At 48.9% G+C, this 21,811-nt stretch overlaps 1 protein-coding gene across 4 annotated transcripts in view; it reads left to right on the top strand.

Annotated features, from left to right (window-relative positions):
* Positions 1-21,811, top strand: part of ppp2r3a (protein phosphatase 2, regulatory subunit B'', alpha) — a 597,462-nt gene that overhangs the window by 326,996 nt on the left and 248,655 nt on the right. Inside the window, exon 1 of one of the 4 annotated variants that reach the window (XM_072474678.1) lies at positions 14,999-15,159. The exons of the other annotated variants lie outside the window; for them this stretch is intronic. Within the exon in view, the coding sequence (XP_072330779.1) occupies positions 15,151-15,159 (9 nt within the window). The 5' untranslated portion in view covers positions 14,999-15,150. Of the gene's footprint in view, positions 1-14,998; positions 15,160-21,811 lie in introns of those variants that run through there. 4 annotated transcript variants of the gene reach the window in all.

The raw sequence follows: 21,811 nt of genomic DNA, 5'->3' as shown, positions 1-21,811 counted from the left end.
CCATTCCTACCCGGCAACTCAAATTCCTCCTCTCGTGCCTCCAAGGTCGGAAAGCCCTCCTCGATGAATAGGTCCCGAAATCTCTCAATCCCTGCCCGCTGCCATCTCTTAAAGCCCCCATCCAGTCCCACCGGGGCAAACCAGTGGTTGTCACAAATCGGTGACCACACTTATGCCCCCTCCATCCCATGTGCTGCCTCCATTGCACCCACACCCTTAGGGCTGCAACCACCACAGGGCTTGTCGAGTACTGACCCGGAGAGAACGGGAGAGGTACCATTAGCAGAGCCTCCAAACTCGTACCCTTGCAGGATGCCGCTTCCACTTCCCCCCCAAACCGACCCCTCCCCCACTTCCTGATCATCGATATGTTGGCCGTCCAGTAATAGTTAATAAAGCTCGGGAGGGTCAAGCCCCCCTCTCCGTGACCACGCTCCAGGAGTGCCTTCATTACTCTCTGGGTTTTACCCGCACACACAAAATCCAATATTGCCGCGTTCATTTCCCTGAAAAAAGCCTTTGGGACAAAATCGGAAGGCATTGAAAAAAGAAGAGCAGTCTCGGAAGGACTGTCATCCTCACCGTCTGGGCCCTCCCTGCCAGCGTCAGCGGGAGCATGTCCCATCTTTGGAAGTCCCTTTTTATTTGACTGGCCGTTTTGCCCAGATTTAACTTATGAAGCTGCCCCCAATCCTTAGGCACTTGAATCCCCAGATATCTAAAACACCTCTCAGCCACTTTAAAAGGTAACTCCTTCAGTCTCCTTTCCTGCCCCGTGCCTGGATCACGAACATCTCGCTCTCTCCCATATTTAACTTGTAACCTGAAAATCGACCAAATTCTCCTAGTAGCTCCATTATTTCGGCCATCCTCCCCACCGGGTCTGTGACATAGAGCAGCAAGTCGTCCGCCTAGAGAGAGACCCTGTGCTCCCCCCCCCCCCCCCCCCCCTCGATGATCTAAGGGCCATTGCTAAGGGCTCTATGGCCAGGGCAAACAGTAATGGGGAGAGCAGGCATCCGTTCCTTGTCCCCCTACAGAGACTAAAGTATTCTGACCGGTCTCGCTTGGTTCTTACATTTGTCACCGTAGCCTGATATAACAGTCCGACATAATCCACAAATACCTGCCCAAAATATCCCATAAGTACTTCCACTCCACCCGATCAAAAGCCTTTTCTGCGTCCATGGCTACTGCCACCTCAACATCACGCCCCTCCACTGATATCATTATAACATTAAGAAGCCGTCTAATATTGGACGTCAGGTGCCTGCCCTTAACAAATCCCGTCTGATCCTCCCCGATTACCTCCGGGACAGTATCCTCTATTCGGCTGGCCAAGATCTTTGCCAGCAATTTAGCATCTACATTCAAAAGGGAGATTGACCTGTACTATCCACAGCTTGTCTTGCTTCAGGATGAGAGAGATTGATGCCTGTGATAGCATTAGGGGAAGCACTCCCAGCTCCCTGGACCGGTTAAAAGCCTTGACCAGAAGTGGCCCCAGTAGCCCAGAAATTTCTTTATGAAATTCCACTGGAAATCCATCAGGTCCCGGTACCTTACCCGATTACATCGCCCCTAATCCGTCTATCACCTCCCCGAGCCCAATTGGGTCCCCCAGGACTTCCACCAGCTCCTCATCTACCTTCGGGAACTCTAGCCTCTTCAGGAATTGATTCATACCCTCCTCCCCGACCGGGGGTTCCGACTCATACAGTCGACTATAGAATTCACGGGACACGTCGTTAACCGCTGCCGGGTCCATCACTATCTTCCCCTTCATATCCTTTATTTTCCCTATTTCTCTCACCGCCTCCTGCTTCCTCAGCTGATGTGCCGGCATCCTGCTAGCTTTCTCTCCATATTCATATGTTGCCCCTTTTACCCTCCTCAGCTGTCCCTCCGCCTTACCTGTGGGAAGGAGCCCAAATTCCATTTGAAGTCTCTGACGCTCCTTCAGGAGCTCCTCATTCGGAGACTCTGCATATCTCCTGTCCACCTGTAAGACTTCTCCTGCCAATCTGTCCTGCTCCGCCCGTTCAGTCTTTCCCTATGGGCCCGAATTGAAATACATTCCCCTCTAATAATCGCCTTCAATGCTTCCCACACCACCCCAGCCGCGGTCTCTCCCATGTCGTTGCTCTTTACATACCCCAGAATGGCCTCCCTCACTCGCTCACAGATCGCGTCGTTCGCTAACAGCCCTGCATCTAATCTACACTACGGGCGATGGGAATTTCCTGTGCTTACCCGCAGGTCTATCCAATGTGGCGCATGGTCCGACACCACAATTGCTGAGTACTCAGTGTCCTTCACCCCGGCTAACAGTGTTTTATCCAGTACAAAGAAATCTATCCTGGAGTATGCCTTGTGCACATGAGAGTAGAATGAATATTCCTTGCTCCGTGACCTCTCGAATCTCCATGGATCAGCCCCTCCCATGCGCTCCATGAACCCCCGCAGTTCTTTCGCCATTGCTGATACCTTCCCTGACCTGGAACTCGACCAGTCCATTCTCGGATCCAGGACCGTGTTGAAGTCACCCCCCATAACCAACCGGTGCGAGTCAAGGTCCGGGATCTTTCCCAGCACCTTCCTGACAAACGCGACATCATCCAGTTTGGGGCATATATATTTACCAACACCAGTACCATTCCCTCCAGTTTCCCGCCTCCTGGGTCTGCCTCCATCTTCCCTACCTCAAATGCCACCCTTTTGTTAATCAGGATGGCCACCCCCCCTTTTTTAAAGTCCAGTCCCAAATGGAATACCTGTCCGACCCATCCCTTCTTCAGCCTAACTTGGGCTCCCAGCTTCAAGTGTGTCTCCTGTACAAATGGCCACGTCTGCTTTTAGCTGTCTCAAGTGAGCAAAGCCCTTTTGATCGCACCATTCAGTCCACGAACATTCCATGTAACCAGTCTGGTCAGGGGGGCTCTTGCCCCCCCTCCCCTGTCGATCAGCCATGACCTTTCCGAGGCCAGCCCTTAGCCCATGTCCTGCACCTCCCCTGGCCCACCCTTGGCAGTCACCGCCATCTGGTCTCCATCTCCAACTTCCCAGTCAAATTCACAGTCAATTCCTAATGTATGTGTCATTGCACCAATTTATTTGGAATTTTGGACCACAATCCGCCTGAATAGTAAAAGCCCTAATACACCTTAAAAACTCAACTATTGAAATAGAAGGAACGTTCTCCCTCATGTATGTTGCAAATTCCTCTTGCAGACTTCCTTTTCTTCATTTTCTGTTTCAATTTTCGCAAGTTCCCGTCTTCAACTGAATGTTTGAATATCATGCAACAGGTGCCAAACATCCTCTTATTGATCATCCATTTCAACAGCTGTAAGACTAAGACAGTGGGTGTGAGTTGGGGATCAATATAACCAAACCTAATCCAGCCATTATCTGACACCCATATGCGTTGCACTAAGCAACTCAGACCATTGGGCAGTGAAAGGAGTGTGAACCCTGACTGATTTGCCCACCCGTTGGTTCAGTACTGGAAGACTGACTATACATTTTTAGCTGATATCAGCCAACTCCGCGCAGATCAAAATTTCCTACCATGTATATAACATGGTTATATAAAGCAAATTACTGCGGATGCTGGAACCTGAAACCAAGAGAGAAAATGCTGGAAAATCTCAGCAGGTCTGGCAGCATCTGTAGGGAGGGGTTTTATTATCTTGGTCATCAAATCCCCTCCATTGTTAAACAGGTCACAAAACTATGAAAATCTGATAGATTATGCGAACAATCGATTTGTCATCATTGCCCCCATGATTGGATTGGATTGGATTCGTTTATTGTCACGTGTACCAAGATACAGTGAAAAGTAGTTTTCTGCGAGCAGCTCAGCAGATCATTAAGTACATGAAAAGAAAAGGAAATAAAAGATAATACGTAATAGGGCAACACAAGGTACACAATGTAACTACATAAGCACCGGCATCGGATGAAGCATCCTGTTTGTTCAAAAAAAATGGAAAGTAATTCCTTTAAAATGAAACATGATTGTTAGAACCAAAAGTTTCAAGCCCTCTCAACTTGACTCATGGGGTTGACTAGAACTTATTGAGTAGTTTTATTGCTTCGGAAATATATATATATTTTTTTTAATATATTTTATTCAAGATTTTTTGGCCAAACATAACAGTATACAGTTTTTCTTTTTAACAACAATAAAACAATATAAATAACAGTGGCCAGTTTTAAACAAATAAATAAATAATATATAAACAAAAACTAAATGGCAACTGCCTTATCAAAAATAGTTACTCTCCAAAAGTACAATCTAACAGTCCAATATACATTACCTAAAACAAATGCCTATACATATACAATGACATCCCTGAGAGCCCGCCCGGGTCCTCAACATACAACAACAAATCATCCGCATACAAAGATACCCGGTGTTCTTCTCCTCCCCTCAACACTCCCCTCCACTTCCTGGAACCCCTCAGTGCTATGGCCAGGGGCTCAATCGCCAATGCAAACAATAACGGAGACAGGGGACACCCCTGCCTCGTCCCTCTGTGAAGCCGGAAATAATCAGACCTCCGTCCATTCGTGACCACACTCGCCATCGGGGCCCTATACAGCAACTGTACCCATCTGATATACCCATCTCCAAAGCCAAATCTCCTCAGCACCTCCCACAGATAATCCCACTCCACTCTGTCAAATGCTTTCTCGGCATCCATCGCCACCACTATCTCCGCTTCCCCCTCTGGCGGGGGCATCATCATTACGCCTAGAAACCTTCGTATGTTCGTGTTCAGCTGTCTCCCCTTCACAAACCCGGTTTGGTCCTCATGGACCACCCCCGGGACACAGTCCTCTATCCTCGTCGCCATCACCTTGGCCAGAATCTTAGCATCCACGTTTAAAAGGGAAATGGGCCAATAGGACCCGCATTGCAGCGGGTCTTTTTCCTTCTTTAAGAGAAGCGATATCATTGCCTCTGACATAGTCGGGGGCAGCTGCCCCCTTTCCCTAGCCTCATTAAAGGTTCTCGTCAAAAGCGGGGCCAGCAAGTCCATATACTTCCTATAAAATTCCACCGGGAATCCGTCTGGTCCTGGGGCCTTCCCCGCCTGCATGCTCCCAATTCCTTTCACTACCTCCTCCATCTCAATCTGTGCTCCCAGTCCCGCCCTCTCCTGTTCCTCCACCTTAGGGAATTCCAGCTGATCCAGAAAGCACATCATTCTCTCCTTCCCTTCCAGGGGCTGAGCTTTATATAATCTTTCGTAGAATGCCTTGAAAACCCCATTCACTCTCTCCGCTCCCCGCTCCATCTCTCCCTCCTCATCTCTCACCCCCCCTATCTCCCTCGCTGCTCCCCTCTTCCTCAGTTGGTGGGCCAGCAACCGGCTCGCCTTCTCTCCATATTCGTACTGTACACCCTGTGCCCTCCTCCATTGTGCCTCTGCATTACCCGTAGTCAACAAGTCAAATTCTACATGTAGCCTTTGTCTTTCCCTGTACAGTCCCTCCTCCGGTGCCTCCGCGTATTGTCTGTCCACCCTCAAAAGTTCTTTCAGCAACCGCTCCCTTTCCCTACCCTCCTGCTTTCCTTTATGTGCCCTGATAGATATCAGCTCCCCTCTAACCACTGCCTTCAACGCCTCCCAGACCACTCCCACCTGAACCTCCCCATTTTCATTAAGCTCCAAGTACCTTTCAATACACCCCCTCACCCTTAAACGTACCCCCTCATCCGCCAATAATCCCATGTCCATTCTCCAGAGTGGGTGCTGTTCTTTTTCCTCTCCTATCTCCAGGTCCACCCAATGTGGAGCGTGGTCCGAGATAGCTATGGCCGTGTACTCCGTCCCTGTCACCTTCGGGATCAATGCTCTACCCAAAACAAAAAAGTCTATCCGTGAATATACTTTATGAACATAGGAGAAAAACGAGAACTCCTTACTCCTAGGCCTGCTAAATCTCCAGGGGTCTACTCCTCCCATCTGCTCCATGAAGTCCTTGAGCACCCTAGCTGCAGCCGGCCTCCTCCCGGTCCTGGACCTCGATCTGTCCAGCCCTGGGTCCAGCACCGTATTGAAGTCTCCCCCCATTACCAACTTTCCCGCCTCTAGGTCCGGGATACGTCCCAACATACGCCTCATAAAATATGCATCATCCCAGTTCGGGGCATATACGTTCACTAGAACCACCGCCTCCCCTTGCAATCTACCACTCACCATCACGTATCTACCCCCACTATCCGCCACTATGGTCTTTGCCTCAAACAGTACCCGTTTCCCCACTAATATAGCCACCCCCCTGTTCTTTGCATCTAACCCCGAATGAAAGACCTGCCCCACCCATCCTTTGCGTAGTCTGACCTGGTCTATCAGTTTCAAATGCGTCTCCTGTAGCATAACCACATCTGCCTTTAATTTCTTTAGGTGTGCGAGTACCCGTGCCCTTTTAATCGGCCCGTTCAGCCCTCTCACATTCCACATGATCAGCCGGGTTGGGGTAGCTCTTTACCCACCCACCCCTTGTCGACTAGCCATCCCCTTTTTTAATCCAGCTCCTCACTCGGTTCCCACGTACCCGTATATCCCCCCGACGGCGCCCTCCCGCCTCGACCACCCCACCCCGTACCAGCTCCCCCCTCTCACCAGCAGCAGCAACCCAGTTAACCCCCCCCTCCCCGCTAGATCCCTTTGTAGCGTAGTTGCACCCCCCATGTTACTCCCAGAAGTCAGCAAACTCTGGCTGACCTCGGCTTCCCCCCGTGACCTCAGCCCCCACTGTGCGAGGCCCCCTCCTTCCTGCTTCCCTGTTCCCGCCATGAAACCCGCGTTTCCCACTTGGCCCCCCCCTAATGACCGGCGCCCACAGTTCCTCATCCTCCCTCCCCCCCCCTCCCCCACAACATGGGGAAGAGAGAAAAGTTACAGGGTCGCAAGATTAACAACTTGAAAAATCATCCCCTCCCCCTTTTTCCCCCCTTCACCCCACGTAATCACCCCACCACTTTGTCCCAAACGTTCTTTTTCTTGCCCGCCTATTCCAGCTTCTCGTCCACAATAAATGTCCACGCCTCTTCTGCCGTCTCAAAGTAGTGGTGCTTCCCTTGGTGTGTGACCCACAATCTTGCCGGCTGCAACATTCCGAATTTGACCTTCCTTTTGTGAAGCACCGCCTTAGCCCGATTAAAACTTGCCCTCCTTCTCGCCACCTCCGCACTCCAATCTTGATATACACGGATCACCGCGTTCTCCCACCTACTGCTCCGAGTTTTCTTCGCCCATCTGAGGACCATCTCTCTGTCATTATAGCGGAGAAATCTCACCACTATGGCTCGAGGTATTTCTCCAGCCCTAGGTCTTCGTGCCATAACTCGATAAGCTCCCTCCACCTCCAACGGGCCCGTCGGGGCCTCCGATCCCATTAACGAGTGAAGCATCGTGCTCACATATGCCCCGACGTCCGCCCCTTCTGCGCCTTCGGGAAGACAAAGAATCCTTAAATTCTTCCTCCTCGCATTATTCTCCAGCACCTCCAGCCTTTCCACACACCTTTTGTGTTGTGCCTCGTGCATCTCTGTCTCCACCACCAGGCCCTGTATTTCGTCTTCATTTTCAGCGGCCTTTGCCTTCACGACACGAAGCTCCTGCTCCTGGGTCTTTTGCTCCTCCTTTAGCCCTTCAATCGCCTGTAATATCGGGGCCAGCAGCTCCTTCTTCATCTCCTTTTTTAGTTCTTCCACACAGCGCCGCAGGAACTCTTGTTGGTCAGGGCCCCATACTAAACGGCCACCTTCCGACGCCATCTTGCTTTGTGCTTGCCTTCCTTGCCGCTGCTCTAGAGGATCCTCCGCAATCCGGCCGCTTTCCTCTCTTTTTTCCATCCGTATCCGGGGGGATTACCTTCTGGTTTACCACACAGTGATTGTAGCCGTTAAAATTGCCGTTGGGGCTCCTATTAAGAGCCCAAAAGTCCGTTCCACCGGGAGCTGCCGACACGTGCGACTTAGCTGGTCATCGCCGCACCCGGAAGTCCGCTTCGGAAATATAACCTGGATATTGATTTCAGCCTAAAGATGATGCAACAGGCAGTCAACAGTATTTGATCAGCCTGTGACTGAACTGCCCCTTTAAGGGATCCTTCTTTCAACATGTGACAGAAAAGTGTCTCAGAACAGGTTAGGTACATTGGCCACGCTAAATTGCCTCTAAGTGTCCAACGGTTAGGTGGGGTTACAGAGATAGGGTGGAGCTTTGGGCCTAAGTAGGCTGGTCTTTTGAAGCGTCAGTGCAGACTTGATGGGCCGAATGGCCTCCTTCTGCACTGTAGGGATTCTATGATTCTATTCTGCAACACTTGTCGTCTGTGCTCCCTCAGCTACAAATGATGCCCATTTCCTACTGAGCTGCTAGTTTATTTTCCACAAACTTTGTTGACAAAGTTCAAGTAAAGTGCAACCAATTCATTCACCTACATTGTTTCATGTGAATGATGTTGATGTCCTTTCCCACAGTCCTTCCTTTCAATGCTGCTGTATTAGGGACAATCTCTATCCCCTAACTAACCTGTGTCATTCTCTAAATGATTACTCCTCCGTGGATGTCATGTATGCAGGCTGCTGGTTGCCAGTGGGAGCAATGTGGGATTGAGGTAGCCTTGTGATGAACTCAGCGACTCGCTCTGCTGCTACTTGTTCCTGTGGACAGGCTGGCAGCGCCCACTCTCTGGCGCTTACTCGGGACTGCTGAATGGGACTCTCTTGGCTTGGCGCTGAGGTGAACGCTGACTTCAGTTATGCACCCACTGCTGGGAAATTTCTAATCCTTAACAGAGCACACTTGAAGGCGGCATTAAGGCCCATGAAGCTCCGCATCAAGGATTTGTCCCTAGTAGTTTGAAAACAAGGCAGTGGAACCTCTTTTTGTTCTGACTGTGGTAATCACCACTGTTGTATATATTAGGAGATGTGTGGTAAAGAACTGTACTACAGGTACGGGGGTAGATCCTGCCTGCTGGCTCCGCCCAGTAAGCGAAGTATAAATATGTGTGCTCCCTATACAGGAGCCATTTTGCCAGCTGCTGTAGGAGGCCACACATCTTAGAGTAATAATGCCTCTCGTCTCTGTGCAATTGATCGTGCATCAATTTATTACTCTAAGATTTTCAGAAGATGGATCTCCACAACAAGCCGGATCGCCTGCAGCTGGATCCGCAATCAAGCGACGCCAAAAAGGACTTTCAACACTGGCTAGCTTGTTTCGAAGCTTACATCAGGTCTGCACCAGACCCAATCCCGGAAGCTCAGAAGATCCAAATACTCTACTCGCGGCTGAGCTCCAACATCTTTCCTCTTATCCAGGAAGCGCCGAACTACGCCGAAGCCATGGCGCTACTGAAAGAGAATTTCGCCGCAGACGAATACGCTCTTCGCCAGACACGTACTCTCTACTCGCAGTCAACTCCCTGGTGAGTCCGTAGAAGATTTCTGGCGTGCTTTAATTCCTCTGGTCAGAGACTGTGACTGTCAGGCCGTCACGGCCACGGAACATTCGAACCTCCTCATGCGGGACGCCTTTGTTACGGGGATAGGGTCAGATCTCATACAGCAGTGACTTTTAGAGGGGGCCACGCTCAACCTCGCAGCAACAAAAAAACTGGCGCTATCGATGACGGTCGCCTCACGCAATATTCAGGCCTACACCCCCAGCCGCGCGACCCACCCCTCCTACACATCGTGGATTCCGCAGACGACTGCCCCACCGGGGGCCTCACCCAGTCAATACGCCTGTGCCACATGACAGCCAGCCAACCCCGGGGGGCCCTGATGTTACTTCTGTGGGCAACAGAAACACCCCCGCCAACGCTGCCCGGCCCGCACCGCCCTTTGCAAGGCCTGCAGCAAGAAGCGGCACTTCGCTGCGGTGTGCCAGGCTCGCTCAGTCGCCGCTATTGCCCTGACGCCCCTCGCGTACGGACAATGGGCACCGCCATCTTCACTTCCCCGGACCAAACGCGGCCACTGGGCGCCACCATCTTCTCCCCCTCAGACCACGCGCGGCCAGTGGGCGCCGCCATCTTCCCCTTCTCCGACCACGTGCGGCCCATGGGCGCCGCCATCTTTTTCAACCCCCGCCACTTGCGGCCCGTGGGCACCGCCATCTTGTCCACCCCAAGATCATCAGGTGCTGCCATCTTGTCTTCCCCACGGCACATGGGCAGCACCATTGTTCCAGGCCCCATGTCCCCCAGGCACCCCATCGTTCGACACCAGCGACGACCAGCCACGACTCGCCTCGGTCACGATCGACCAGTCTCGCCTGCACAATCTAACCACTGCCTCGACAAGCGTGAAGATCGATGGGCACGAGACCTCTTGCCTGCTGGACTCCGGGAGCACCGAAAGCTTCATCCATCCAGATACGGTAAGGCGCTGCTCCCTTGCGGTACACCCCGCCAATCAAAGAATCTCCCTGGCCTCCGGATCCCACTCCGTGGCGATCCGGGGGTACTGTATAGTCACACTCACGGTCCAGGGCGTCGAATTCAGGCGGAATTCCACCTCTACGTCCTCCTCAACCTCTGCGCTGCCCTGCTACTCGGCCTGGACTTCCAGTGTAACCTCCAGAGCCTAACCTTGAAATTAGGCGGGCCCCTCCAACCCTTACTGTGTGCGGCCTCGCGACCCTAAAGGTCGACCCACCTTCCCTATTCGCAAACCTAACCCCGGATTGCAAACCCGTCGCCACCAGGAGCAGATGGTACAGCACCCAGGTCAGGATCTTCATCAGGTCCGAGGTCCAGCGGCAGCTTCGGGAAGGCATCATCGAGGCCAGCAACAGCCCCTGGAGAGCCCAAGTGGTAGTGGTGAAAACTGGGGAGAAACACAGAATGGTCGTAGACTACAGCCAGACCATCAATAGGTACACGCAGCTCGACACGTACCCCCTCCCACGCATATCTGATATGGTCAATCAGATTGCACAGTACCGGGTCTTCTCAACTGTAGACCTCAAATCTGCTTACCACCAGCTCCCCATCCATAAGGCGGACCGCCCATACACTGCCTTCGCCTCTACCATTTTCTCAGGGTTCCCTTCGGCATCACCAACGGAGTCTTGGTTTTCCAAAGGGAGATGGACCGAATGGTCGACTGGTACAGGTTGCGGGTCACCTTCCTGTACCTAGACAATGTCACCATCTGCGGCCATGATCAGCAGGACCACGATGCCAACCGTGCTAAATTTCTCCACACCGCTACTCTCCTAAACCTCACTTACAACAAGGAGAACTGCGTATTCAGCACGAACCGCTTAGCCATCCTCGGCTTTGTGGTCCAGAACGGAGTTCTGGGGCCCGATCCCGACTGCATGCGCCCCCTCATGGAGCTCCCCGTCCCCCACTGCTCCAAGGCCCTCAAATGCTGCCTGGGATTCTTTTCATATTACGCCCAGTGGGTCCCAAACTACGCCGACAAGGCCCGCCCACTCATCCGGTCCACTCTTTTCCCCCTGACAGCCGAGGCTAACATGCTTTCAGCCGTATTAGAGCCAATATCGCCAAGGCCGCGATGCACGCATTAGACGAGATGCTGCCCTTTCAAGTGGAGAGTGACACATCAGACGTCGCCCTAGCCGCCACGCTCAATCAGGCAGGCAGGCCCGTGGCATTATTTTCCCACGCACTTCATGACTCCGAAATTCGGCACTCCTCCGTCGAAAAAGAGGCCCAAGCCATCGTTGAAGCTGTGCGGCATTGGAGGCATTACCTGGCCGGCAGGAGATTCACTCTCCTCACTGACCAACGGTCGGTAGCCTTCATGTTCAATAGCACACAGTGGGGTAAGATCAAAAATGATAAAATCTTGACGTGGAGGATCAAGCTCTCCACCTACAACTACGAGATTTTGTATCGCCCCGGCAAGCTCAACGAGCCCCCAGATGCCGTATCCCGAGGTACATGTGCCAGCGCACAGGTGGCCCGACTCCGGACCCTGCACGACAACCTTTGTCACCCGGGAGTCACACGGTTGTACCAGTTCATAAAGGCCCGCAATCTGCCCTACTCCATCGAGGAAGTCAGGGCAATCACCAGGGACTGCCAGGTCTGTGCGGAGTGCAAACCGGACCGCGCCTGGTGAAGGCCTCCCACCCCTTTGAACGCCTCAGCGTGGATTTCAAAGGGCCCCTCCCCTCCACCGACCATAACACATATTTCCTCAGTGTGGTCGATGGATACTCCAGATTCCCCTTCGCCATCCCATGCCCCGATATGACGTCTGCCACCGTCATCAAAGCCCTCAACACAATTTTGCGCTGTTCACCTTCCCCGCCTACATCCACAGTGACAGGGGATCCTCATTCATGAGTGAAGAGCTGCGTCAGTTCCTGCTCAGCAGGAGTATCGCCTCCAGCAGGACGACCAGCTATAACCCCCGGGGAAATGGGCAGGTGGAGAGGGAGAATGGGATGGTCTGGAAGGCCGTCCAACTGGCCCTACGTCCATAATCTCCCGGCCTCCCGCTGGCAGGAGGTCCTCCCCGATGCACTGCACTCCATTCGGTAGCTACTATGCACCGCCACTAACGACACACCCCATGAACGTCTCTTTGCCTTCCCCAGGAAGTCCACATCCGTGGTGTCGTTCCCAACTTGGCTCACAGCTCCAGGACCCGTCCTGCTCCGTAGGCACATCCAACTCCACAAGGTGGGCCCGTTGGTTGAAAGGATGCAGTTACTCCACGCTAACCCCCAGTATGCCTACGTAGCGTACCCCAACGGCCGCCAGGATACTGTCTTCCTCAGGGACCTGGCACCAGGCAGGATCCACACACACACACACACACACCTCCGGCCCGGCTCCACCCCCCCCCTCCCCCGGCGCACCCAGCAGCAACCCCCCCCAGGACCATCCATCCTCCCCCTGCCCATTCCCGAGGATGAAGAGGATTTTGGCATGTTCCCGGAGTCATCGAGGACCAGACCAACTCTGGAATCGCCGCCACCACTGCGTCACTCCCAACACCACATCAAGGCCCCGGACCGGCTAAATCTATAATTGGTTAGGGATTATCAAACCACCTTGTACTGGACTTCAGAAAGAAATTTTTTTTTTTTGCTTCTGTATATTAAACTTGCTCTGTATATAGTTCTCCACCACTCCCACCGGAGTATAAATATGTGTGCTCCCAAACAGCAGCCATTTCGCCAGCTGCTGTAGGAGGCCACACATCTTAGAGTAATAAAGCCTCAGTTGTATTCAACTCTCGTCTCTGTGCAATTGATCGTGCATCACTGACCCCATGCGTTCCTGAGAGATTTGAATCCAAGTCCTTTGGGTCATGGAGATCACATTGGCCCATCTGGCATCTCTTGTTAATCTTGCTGTGTCTTAATTTTTGTGGGAGTCCTACAGATCGTACAGACCAGTGCCACTTTCAAATGCTTCCTGAATCTGTGTGTCCAAAATTGCTCTATAAAGTCAGATATTACAGTGCAGGTGAGGCCAAAACAGCTGGAAGCAGCCGGTAAATCTGGGCAAGCAGTTCCTGCCAAACGGTAGAACAGTATTAACATCTCTCACCTCTGTAACCACTGTTGTATTGTATGTTCTGCATATGAGGTGTATTACGGTAAGGCCCCTGTACTACAGGTACGGGGGTAGATCCCTGCCTGCTGGCTCCGCCCAGTAGGCGGAGTATAAATGTGTGGGCTCTCCGAGCTGCAGCCATTTCGGCAGCAGCTGCGGGAGGCTACACATCTCTGCATAATAAAGCCTCGATTTCACTCTACTTTTGTCTCGTCATAATTGATAGGGCATCAACCTCCTGCCTGGCAGCTGAGGTCACAGCCAGGGACTCTCGAGGCCAGTCGGCAATCCAGAGGGGGAGCAGGGAGGTCGGGAGTCGGGCAGAGTGAGAGATATTTGTGTTTGGGGGGGGGGTTTGGGGTGGGAAGGCCGCCATTCATGGCTGGTGGTGGCGGGGGAGGGGTGGTGTTGGCAGTCGGGATAGTGGGAAACTGAAGGCTTCCTTGAGGAGTCTGGGAGAGAATTTCTGTTTCTGGTGAAACGCAAGGAAGCTGAAACAAATATTTACATTGGGGAGATGGTAGTTCCCGCCACAGTCTCACGGCCTGGAAAATTTATGCAACAGCAGTAAACTTCAAATTAGGCTCCCAATCCTATCATTGTTTTGTTGGATCTCAATTTAAATAAGCATCTCATTTCCCACAATGTCCGGCAAAATTTATTATAGAGTAAAGGGTTAACATCAAAGGCATACATTGATGTACTAATGATGCCAGTTCACATGACTGAGAGGTAAGAGAGTTCTGGGAGATAGAGAAACTCCAACCTCATGAAGTCCAAATGTGTAAATATTTGGTGTAAATAAAGAGTAATGTCAGAAATTATCAACTGGAGCAGTTTACCATGGGAGAATAGACAATCTCCAAAACGTCCGTCTAGACCCTGACTACACAACAAAACATTTATTAACCTGACATGGGGAGGGGAAATAAAATCAAACTTATTGTTGCTGACAAGCCTCCATTTTCTACCAATTTTTCCACACAAGCCCCCTTTCCTGCTCTCCTAGGTGAGAATGATGTTTAACTTATCGTCAGCTGTTAAGCGACTGTGACTTCTCCACATTGGCAAGCCTCTGTGGATTAGTAGCTCACACAAAAAATACTTGCCAAAAGCCAGGCAGGCTGCTCCTAAAATATTTTTGAATGTACCATTAATGTGTCTCCACAGCAATTTCTGCGTTCGCACAGTCACATTACTTAATGACTCATATCGCACAGACCTTGGTGTTTACCAACCATAAAATGGCCAATTAATTCAAACTTTGGTCTTTATAATGACAGAAGTTCCTGGTATTTAACTTTGTTGAATATTATTTAAATCAAAATTAAGGGGCACCTAAGATAAGAATCAGCTTTATGATCGATAAGCAACTCTTCAAGCCATTTTTCAGCTTCTCTAACTTGACCTGCAATGGAAGATGGATGGGCTCTTGCTAAAGAGGCTGAAGAAACCCTGCATAGCTTAGAATTCCACTGGAGACGCACTGTCGCCACTGTGAAAAACAAAACGTGCATCTTCTGAGGTCATTACTGGGTGCTGGAATACCTTCTGAGAATATGATCTGCTTCTGGCATGAGCAAGGTATGAAAAGTTCTGCTGGCTGCCTCTTACAGTGCCTTATGCCTATGATTAAACCTGACGTGTTAATCTCAGTAGTTAACAAGCAGCTTGTTGCGTGCATGATAATCTGAGGGGCATTGCCCTCTTGACCTGTGCTTTAACTATGACGTTGACACGCTGGTTTTCAAAGTGTGAGCAGTTTCATTTTTCTTTCCATGAGCAAGCCCCTTTGATTAGATATTATGGCCGTATTCCTGACTTGATATTTTGAAAGTGGCCATTTAATCAAATTACAGTATATAATTATTGTAACATGGTGTTTAGGAGCCAGACAAAATGAAATATTGTTGTTTTTTTTAAAAAGACTTCTTCAAGCTAAATACTGCCGTAATTGTCAATATTTGCAGCATTAGGCTTGGCAGATCAATAAACATTAATTAATAAAATTAAAAAATTGATACTTGACAGTGTTGGAATGTTGAATTATTTCAATGGATTACTTACAAATGTTGTGCCATTGATATCCCTATTCCGATTAAAACTGCTGCTGAAACCCTCAGCCATACATTTCTAACCTCCAGGATTGACGATGCTTTCATAGCAGGATTCCCATCTTCTACCATCATTACTCTAGAACTCATTGAAAAATCTGCTGAACCACCTTGTCCTGTTCACCCATCAACCCTGTGCTGACTGATCTAACTTGGCCCTCAGTTCACCAATGCCTCAGTTTTTTTTTAAATTTAGAGTACCCAATTCATTTTTTCCAATTAAGGGGCAATTTAGCATGGCCAATCCACCTAGCCTGCACATCTTTGGGTTGTGGGAGCGAAACCCACGCACACACGGGGAGAATGTGCAAACTCCACACGGACAGTGACCCAGAATCGAACCTGGGACCTTGGCGCCTTGAGGCAGCAGGGCTAACCCACTGCGCCACCGTGCTGCCCACCAATGCCTCAGTTTTGACGTTCTCCTCGTCGTGTTCAAGTTCTTCCACAATCTTGCTCCACCCCATCTCTGCAACATTCCCCAGCTCCACAACCCTTCGATGTCTCTGCAGTCCTCCAAATCTGGACTCCTGTGCATTCTCGCCACTGTTAATTGTGTCTTCAATCAATTAGGCTTTAAAATCGAGATTCCCTTCCTATAACTCTGTCTACTTCTTTCTCCTCCTTAAGACCCTCTTTAAAACATATCTGTTTGACCAAGCTTTAAATCACCTGGTGCAATCTTTTGGTTCATTGTCAATTTTTATTATTCTCCACATAAGATGCGAGGCAAATGCAAGTAACTGTTATTAATAATTTAAGAGATCTTACAATTAAGACATATTTTGTTGATAATTAAAACTACTTTACAGAAGCAAGCAAAATGTATTCCAAATGCAGTTCATTCTATGGGGGTGAAATTAGGCTTTGCCTCCTTTTGAAATTAGGAGCGCAATGTAAAACAGTATTTGAAAGACTAATTGTGATCGTTTCTAGTATAAAGGCAGAGCAAAAGTTAATGTGGTGAGACTGGGGAAGCAATACCTCCTATGTACTGATGTAGAGAGTCACATGATGATAGTAAAGTAGCCATAGTCCCAGATGACCATCGGCTGCTTTCCCCTTTTGAGGGAGAAAGCTGACTGGTGGTGATTTAACCTCAGGATCACCACACCTCAGGCAAGGGTCAAGGTTGAGAAGGCGGGGCTTTCATCAATAACCTCAGCCAATATGGGAATTGAACACTTTTGGCCTTGCTCTGCATCATAAACCAGCTATCCAGCCAACTGCTGCCTCATGCCACCGAGGACCCGAGTTCGATCCCGGCCCTGGGTCATTATCCGTGTTGAGTTTGCGCATTCTCCCCGTGTCTGCATGGGTCTCACCCACAGAACCCATAGATGTGGAGGGTAGGTAGACTGGTCATGCTAAATTGCCCATTAAATGGGGGGATAACAAGCATTGACACATTCAAGCTGAGGCTGGATATATACATGAGAGAGAAGGGAATAGGGGGGAAGATTGGGAAGAGGAATTTGAGGGATGAAGCTCATGTGGATTGTAAACACCAGCATAGGCCAGTTGAGATGAATGGCCTGTGATGTGGTGTTATTGCTGTTTCTCTTCCCGCTCCGAGTGATGCAGACTTTCATCTGTTTCCATAGCTAGCATTTCCTGGAACAAGTCACCAGAGGCTTAGTTAGCTCAGTTGGCTGGACAGCTGGTTCATGATTCAGAGCGATTCTAACAGAGCTGGTTCAATTCCATTCTGGCTGAGGTTATTGATGAAGGCCCCACCTTCCTAACCTCACTCCACACCTGAGGTGTGGTGACCCTCAGGTTAAATCACCACCGGTCAGCTCTCAAATAAAAAAGGGAGGAGCAACCTAATGTCCTCTGGGACTGTGGTGACATTTGCATTTATATATTGAGAAGTGCCACTCCGCATCAAGCATGGCTAACCAGGTGTCTCTCCTGCTCTTACCGTCTGCCTTGGCATGTTGGAGGATTTGCAGGTTGACACTGAACCTGTTAACCACATTATGAAAGCACCTTCCTTGGCCATCAACTCCTGGGGTGGGACTCGAATCAGAGCTTCTGGCTCAGATGCAGGCATGCTACACACTGCACCACAAGACCTTCTGTAATATGGTGTACTTTATATGTATTCCGATGTAATATTTGGACGCTCGAAGCTGGTAAGTTTTAGATATTTTACAAATGCCTTTGCATCTCTTAAGATGGAGTTTGGCATTTTGCCTGCTCATTGATGCTGTGATCCACTGTGCTTCTCTTATGTAACGGTTCTACAGGATGGAAGATGGCTCATCCAGTGGGCTGTAGTGTGACATGACAATGGAGGACAAAGGGTCATCTGGACTCGAAACGTTAGTTCTTTTCTCTCCCTACAGGTGCTGCCAGACGTGCTGAGATTTTCCAGCATTTTCTCTTTGATGACAATGGAGGGTTGGTTGTGTTATACTGGGAATCCACAGTCACTGTGATGGCTCGCTGTCTATCAGTGGGGCTTCCCTTCTTCTTTCCATTAAACTTTTTTTCACTTCAGGTTAGTTCTTTGGGTGTTGGGGATAGTATTCAAGTGGCCTGCTTTGCGAGGGACTTTAATGGAAGACAGTGTGCTTTCTATGCTGCCCAGCATCTCAAAAATGATGAACTCATTTGTGTGTGCAAGACATACCTCTCTTACTTATGCGGTCAGAGTATGCAAGTTGCTACTGCATCTGGATAACTGGATGAATCGGATATCCTGAGGCCACTGGATGACTTATGGTTATGGAGGTCAAGAGGCCTCATTTCCTGCTTTCTAAGGTGTTGAACAGCCATTATTGCATCTGAGGTCAGACAGTCTAAAGCTAATCCCCAAAAGGTGGGTGTTACGTTCCTACTGAATAGAACTACGCTTCCTCATGTTTGGAATTTGTGCCAACTGTACAAACAATCCCTTACTTTAAAGGCTGTAACAGACAACACACAACGGCTTGTTCTTAGGTTGTTAGGTTTCTAGTACACTAGCAGTATTTGAAGACAGGACGTTTCATACTAGATTACTTTCAACTTGAGAGGAACCATTTGCAACTTCAGACCATTTCATTCCCTAGGGTACAGCCGCAGGAGTGAATTTTGTCAATCTCTGATGAAGCTGTCAAAAAGCTAGCAATATATCTAAATTCTTCTATATTTTTAACCACCTGGGCAAAGAGTTAAATCTTCATTACAGTGCATATATTCACTAGGAACTTCATTTAGTTAGAAAACTGCATATAACCTATGCTCCCGTTAATGCTCACTTATAAAAGCTATCTACTCTACAATACTATAAAAACTCTGCTGAGACTCCACTATTAAAAGTTTTTTTTAAACTGAATTGAAAGACAAAACTCCTGTTTTCTCTCAGGAAAGAAGTTAAATAAATCACTATTTGAAAGGGATCAGTGACTGACAGCTGTGTGGTAAAATTGGGGAATTTTCCTTGCAGTTGAAGTGAAACGCTCTTGCTTCTGAATCAGAAGATTATGGGTTCAATATCCAGCCCAGAGCCTGATCGCATAATCCAAGCTAACACGGGGACAGTACGAGGGATTGCTGCATTGTTCAGGTACAGTACATCAAAGGAGATGTTTTGCCCTCACTGCCTGTCCAGTGAGTCAAAGTGGATGTTACAATATCAAAAGGACTGCCTCGGAGCACTCTTGTGTTCAGAAGGGATATACCCTGGACTATTTCATCCAGAAGTATAATTTTAAGCAAATGGATCTCTCTGTAGGGCTCAAGGAAACTACAGTGCAGCTTTTATAAACAGGCACCCACCCAGACCAAGGCCACATCCCTCCGAGACCAGGAATCGGCTGACAGGCCATCAAATCCTTTCCGCACCTGTCAGAACAGCTCATTAATTCCCATGGTGACAGAGGCTCACAACATGGATGCTAAAGTAGAGCAACAGCTATAAATCATACATTCCTGCTGAAAATCTGCTGCCAGAAAGGACATTTTTGGCAAGGGTGAAGCGTGAACAATCTGGTCAGAGATCCTACTAAGGTCGCTGCTGTCATCAACATTCATGCAGCGTGTAACCCCCACTGCTGCACCTTTTCCCACCCAAAATATATTTAATTCTTCTTAAAGATGATGAAGACACAATATAGGAATACTTCCAAAACTAACTCCATCAATGTACTTTGAAGAGTATTTTTTCCAAATAGCATTCCCCAGTTGTACAAGTCAATGGATTCAAACCTGAAATAAATGTGCTTGAGGTATGGTTTACAGAGAACTTCTGTTTGCCCTACCAGATAGATTCCTTTTCTCTTCAAGCCTTGCAAACATAAAAACAATATATAATGACTTCACGCAAAGTGTTTGAGTTGAAAAGGTCAAGGACGCCAAACAACTATAGACTGAACTGCTATTTTGTTTAGCAATGTCTCTTCTGAACTCGTTTATTTTTTTCATGCTTTATTTCATGGCTTGAAAAAGTAAAATCCACTCAACCGGGTATATATTTTCTATTTATTCATAATCATTGACTGGGTGCAATACATTGCAGTGCTGGAGCAGTCAGGGCTCCTAGCCAAGTAATAAAAAATGAATAATGCAAAATCATTAGGAACAATGTAATATAGTTATTGAAATGGCAGGGAACAGGGCATCAAAAACAAAAGGTCACTCAAAAAATGCCAGCTTTATTAGTTTCCAAGATTTACAGATTTAATGAATGACTTTAAGATTATTTTATCATTACAATCTATGGGGCCCAGTTGTTTGACTTGTACACATTTAAATCATGTACTATTGCTGGAACAATGGAAGGAAAATTATATGGATAGCATAGTCAATAAAAAATTCAAAGAGGGTTGATGGTCAATGTGATCTCCAGGAGCAGTTTTGAAAGATTAAGGAGGTCTGAGAGGAATTTTCCACAGTTCTTCCTTTCCCATATTGGGCCTGGAAATTTTCAGGGTTTTTTTTACCTCTCCTAGCAGATTAAATGAAATCTGGGATGATAGGAATTCAATGATAGAGTAGGAAGTGCCTGGTCTTGATGATGGGAGGTGTCTTGGGAGCAGAACAGGACTAATGGAGCAGCTGATTTTATCAAGTCTTTTATTTTCAGATAATAGGATGATTTTAATTTTTGATCATGTCCTGTACCCCATTTGAACCTCCGTTGTATCCCCTTGCAATTTGGGGATGCTACCATTTGCCAATTCAATTTGATGCAGTTTGAACCCAAACAGTCATGTGTAGGAATAGTCAAAGGAGAATTAGTCTGAAAGGACTACGGAGCCAAACCGGTCATAGATTTGGCCTGCGATTTCCTCCCTAATTTTCAGCCAGACTGGTCCCAATCTAGTGCCAAAATGTGCTGAATGGCTTGTAGGGCACTGTTCCCCTGTCCAGCCCGAACTTGACTATCTGTATCATCAATCTATTTTGCCACCTAGTGTGGGGTCAGCACAAGTGCACCTCATGAAAACAAGTGTAGAGACAACCAACAAAAATGATTTGATGTCCACCAAAAACTCCAGGCAAGGGAGTTTTATTATTTTACAGTGGTGACTTTTGTGAGTGGGAGCGTGTAAGTCTCCTTGTGGGAGAAGGGTGCGGGAGGAACCAGGAGGTGTCCTCCACTGCCTGGTGCAAGGCCTCCTAAATCTCATTCCTCACCTGCTGTAGGCCCCACCCTCATCCCTATGCCAGCTCATGTTCCCCCCAGATCACTTATGCCACCGCAAGCAACCTCTATGCCCCATCTATCTTCCATGCTCCTTCAGATCACCCACTCCACTTCCCGGACGGTTTTCATGGGGAGGGTCGTTCTCCCTAATAAGGGAGTCGCAGTTGTGTGCACGTAACCAGGAAATATGAGACCCATACATCCTTAGACAATCCCGGTTACCGGGGCTATTTACCAGCCCGGAAGTTTGGATGAATGATTGCAGTGGTAATAAAGAATGCTCTTTAAAAAGGTGGTTGATGATTCCAGTAAATAAACCACGGATGGAGCCTGATCGTAGATAAAATAAGAGCCACATGCCGGCAGGGGTCATCACTGACCAGAGCATTGGTCTGCTCAAGAGGTGCTTCAGATGTCTGGACAGATCAGGTGGTCCTCTCCAAATACACTGTGAGCGTGTCTCTTATGGCCATCGCTAACTGTA

This window comes from Scyliorhinus torazame, chromosome 14, assembly GCF_047496885.1.
Source record: "Scyliorhinus torazame isolate Kashiwa2021f chromosome 14, sScyTor2.1, whole genome shotgun sequence".
Lineage (NCBI taxonomy): Eukaryota > Metazoa > Chordata > Chondrichthyes > Carcharhiniformes > Scyliorhinidae > Scyliorhinus > Scyliorhinus torazame.
This window is presented reverse-complemented; position numbering and strand designations above follow the sequence as displayed.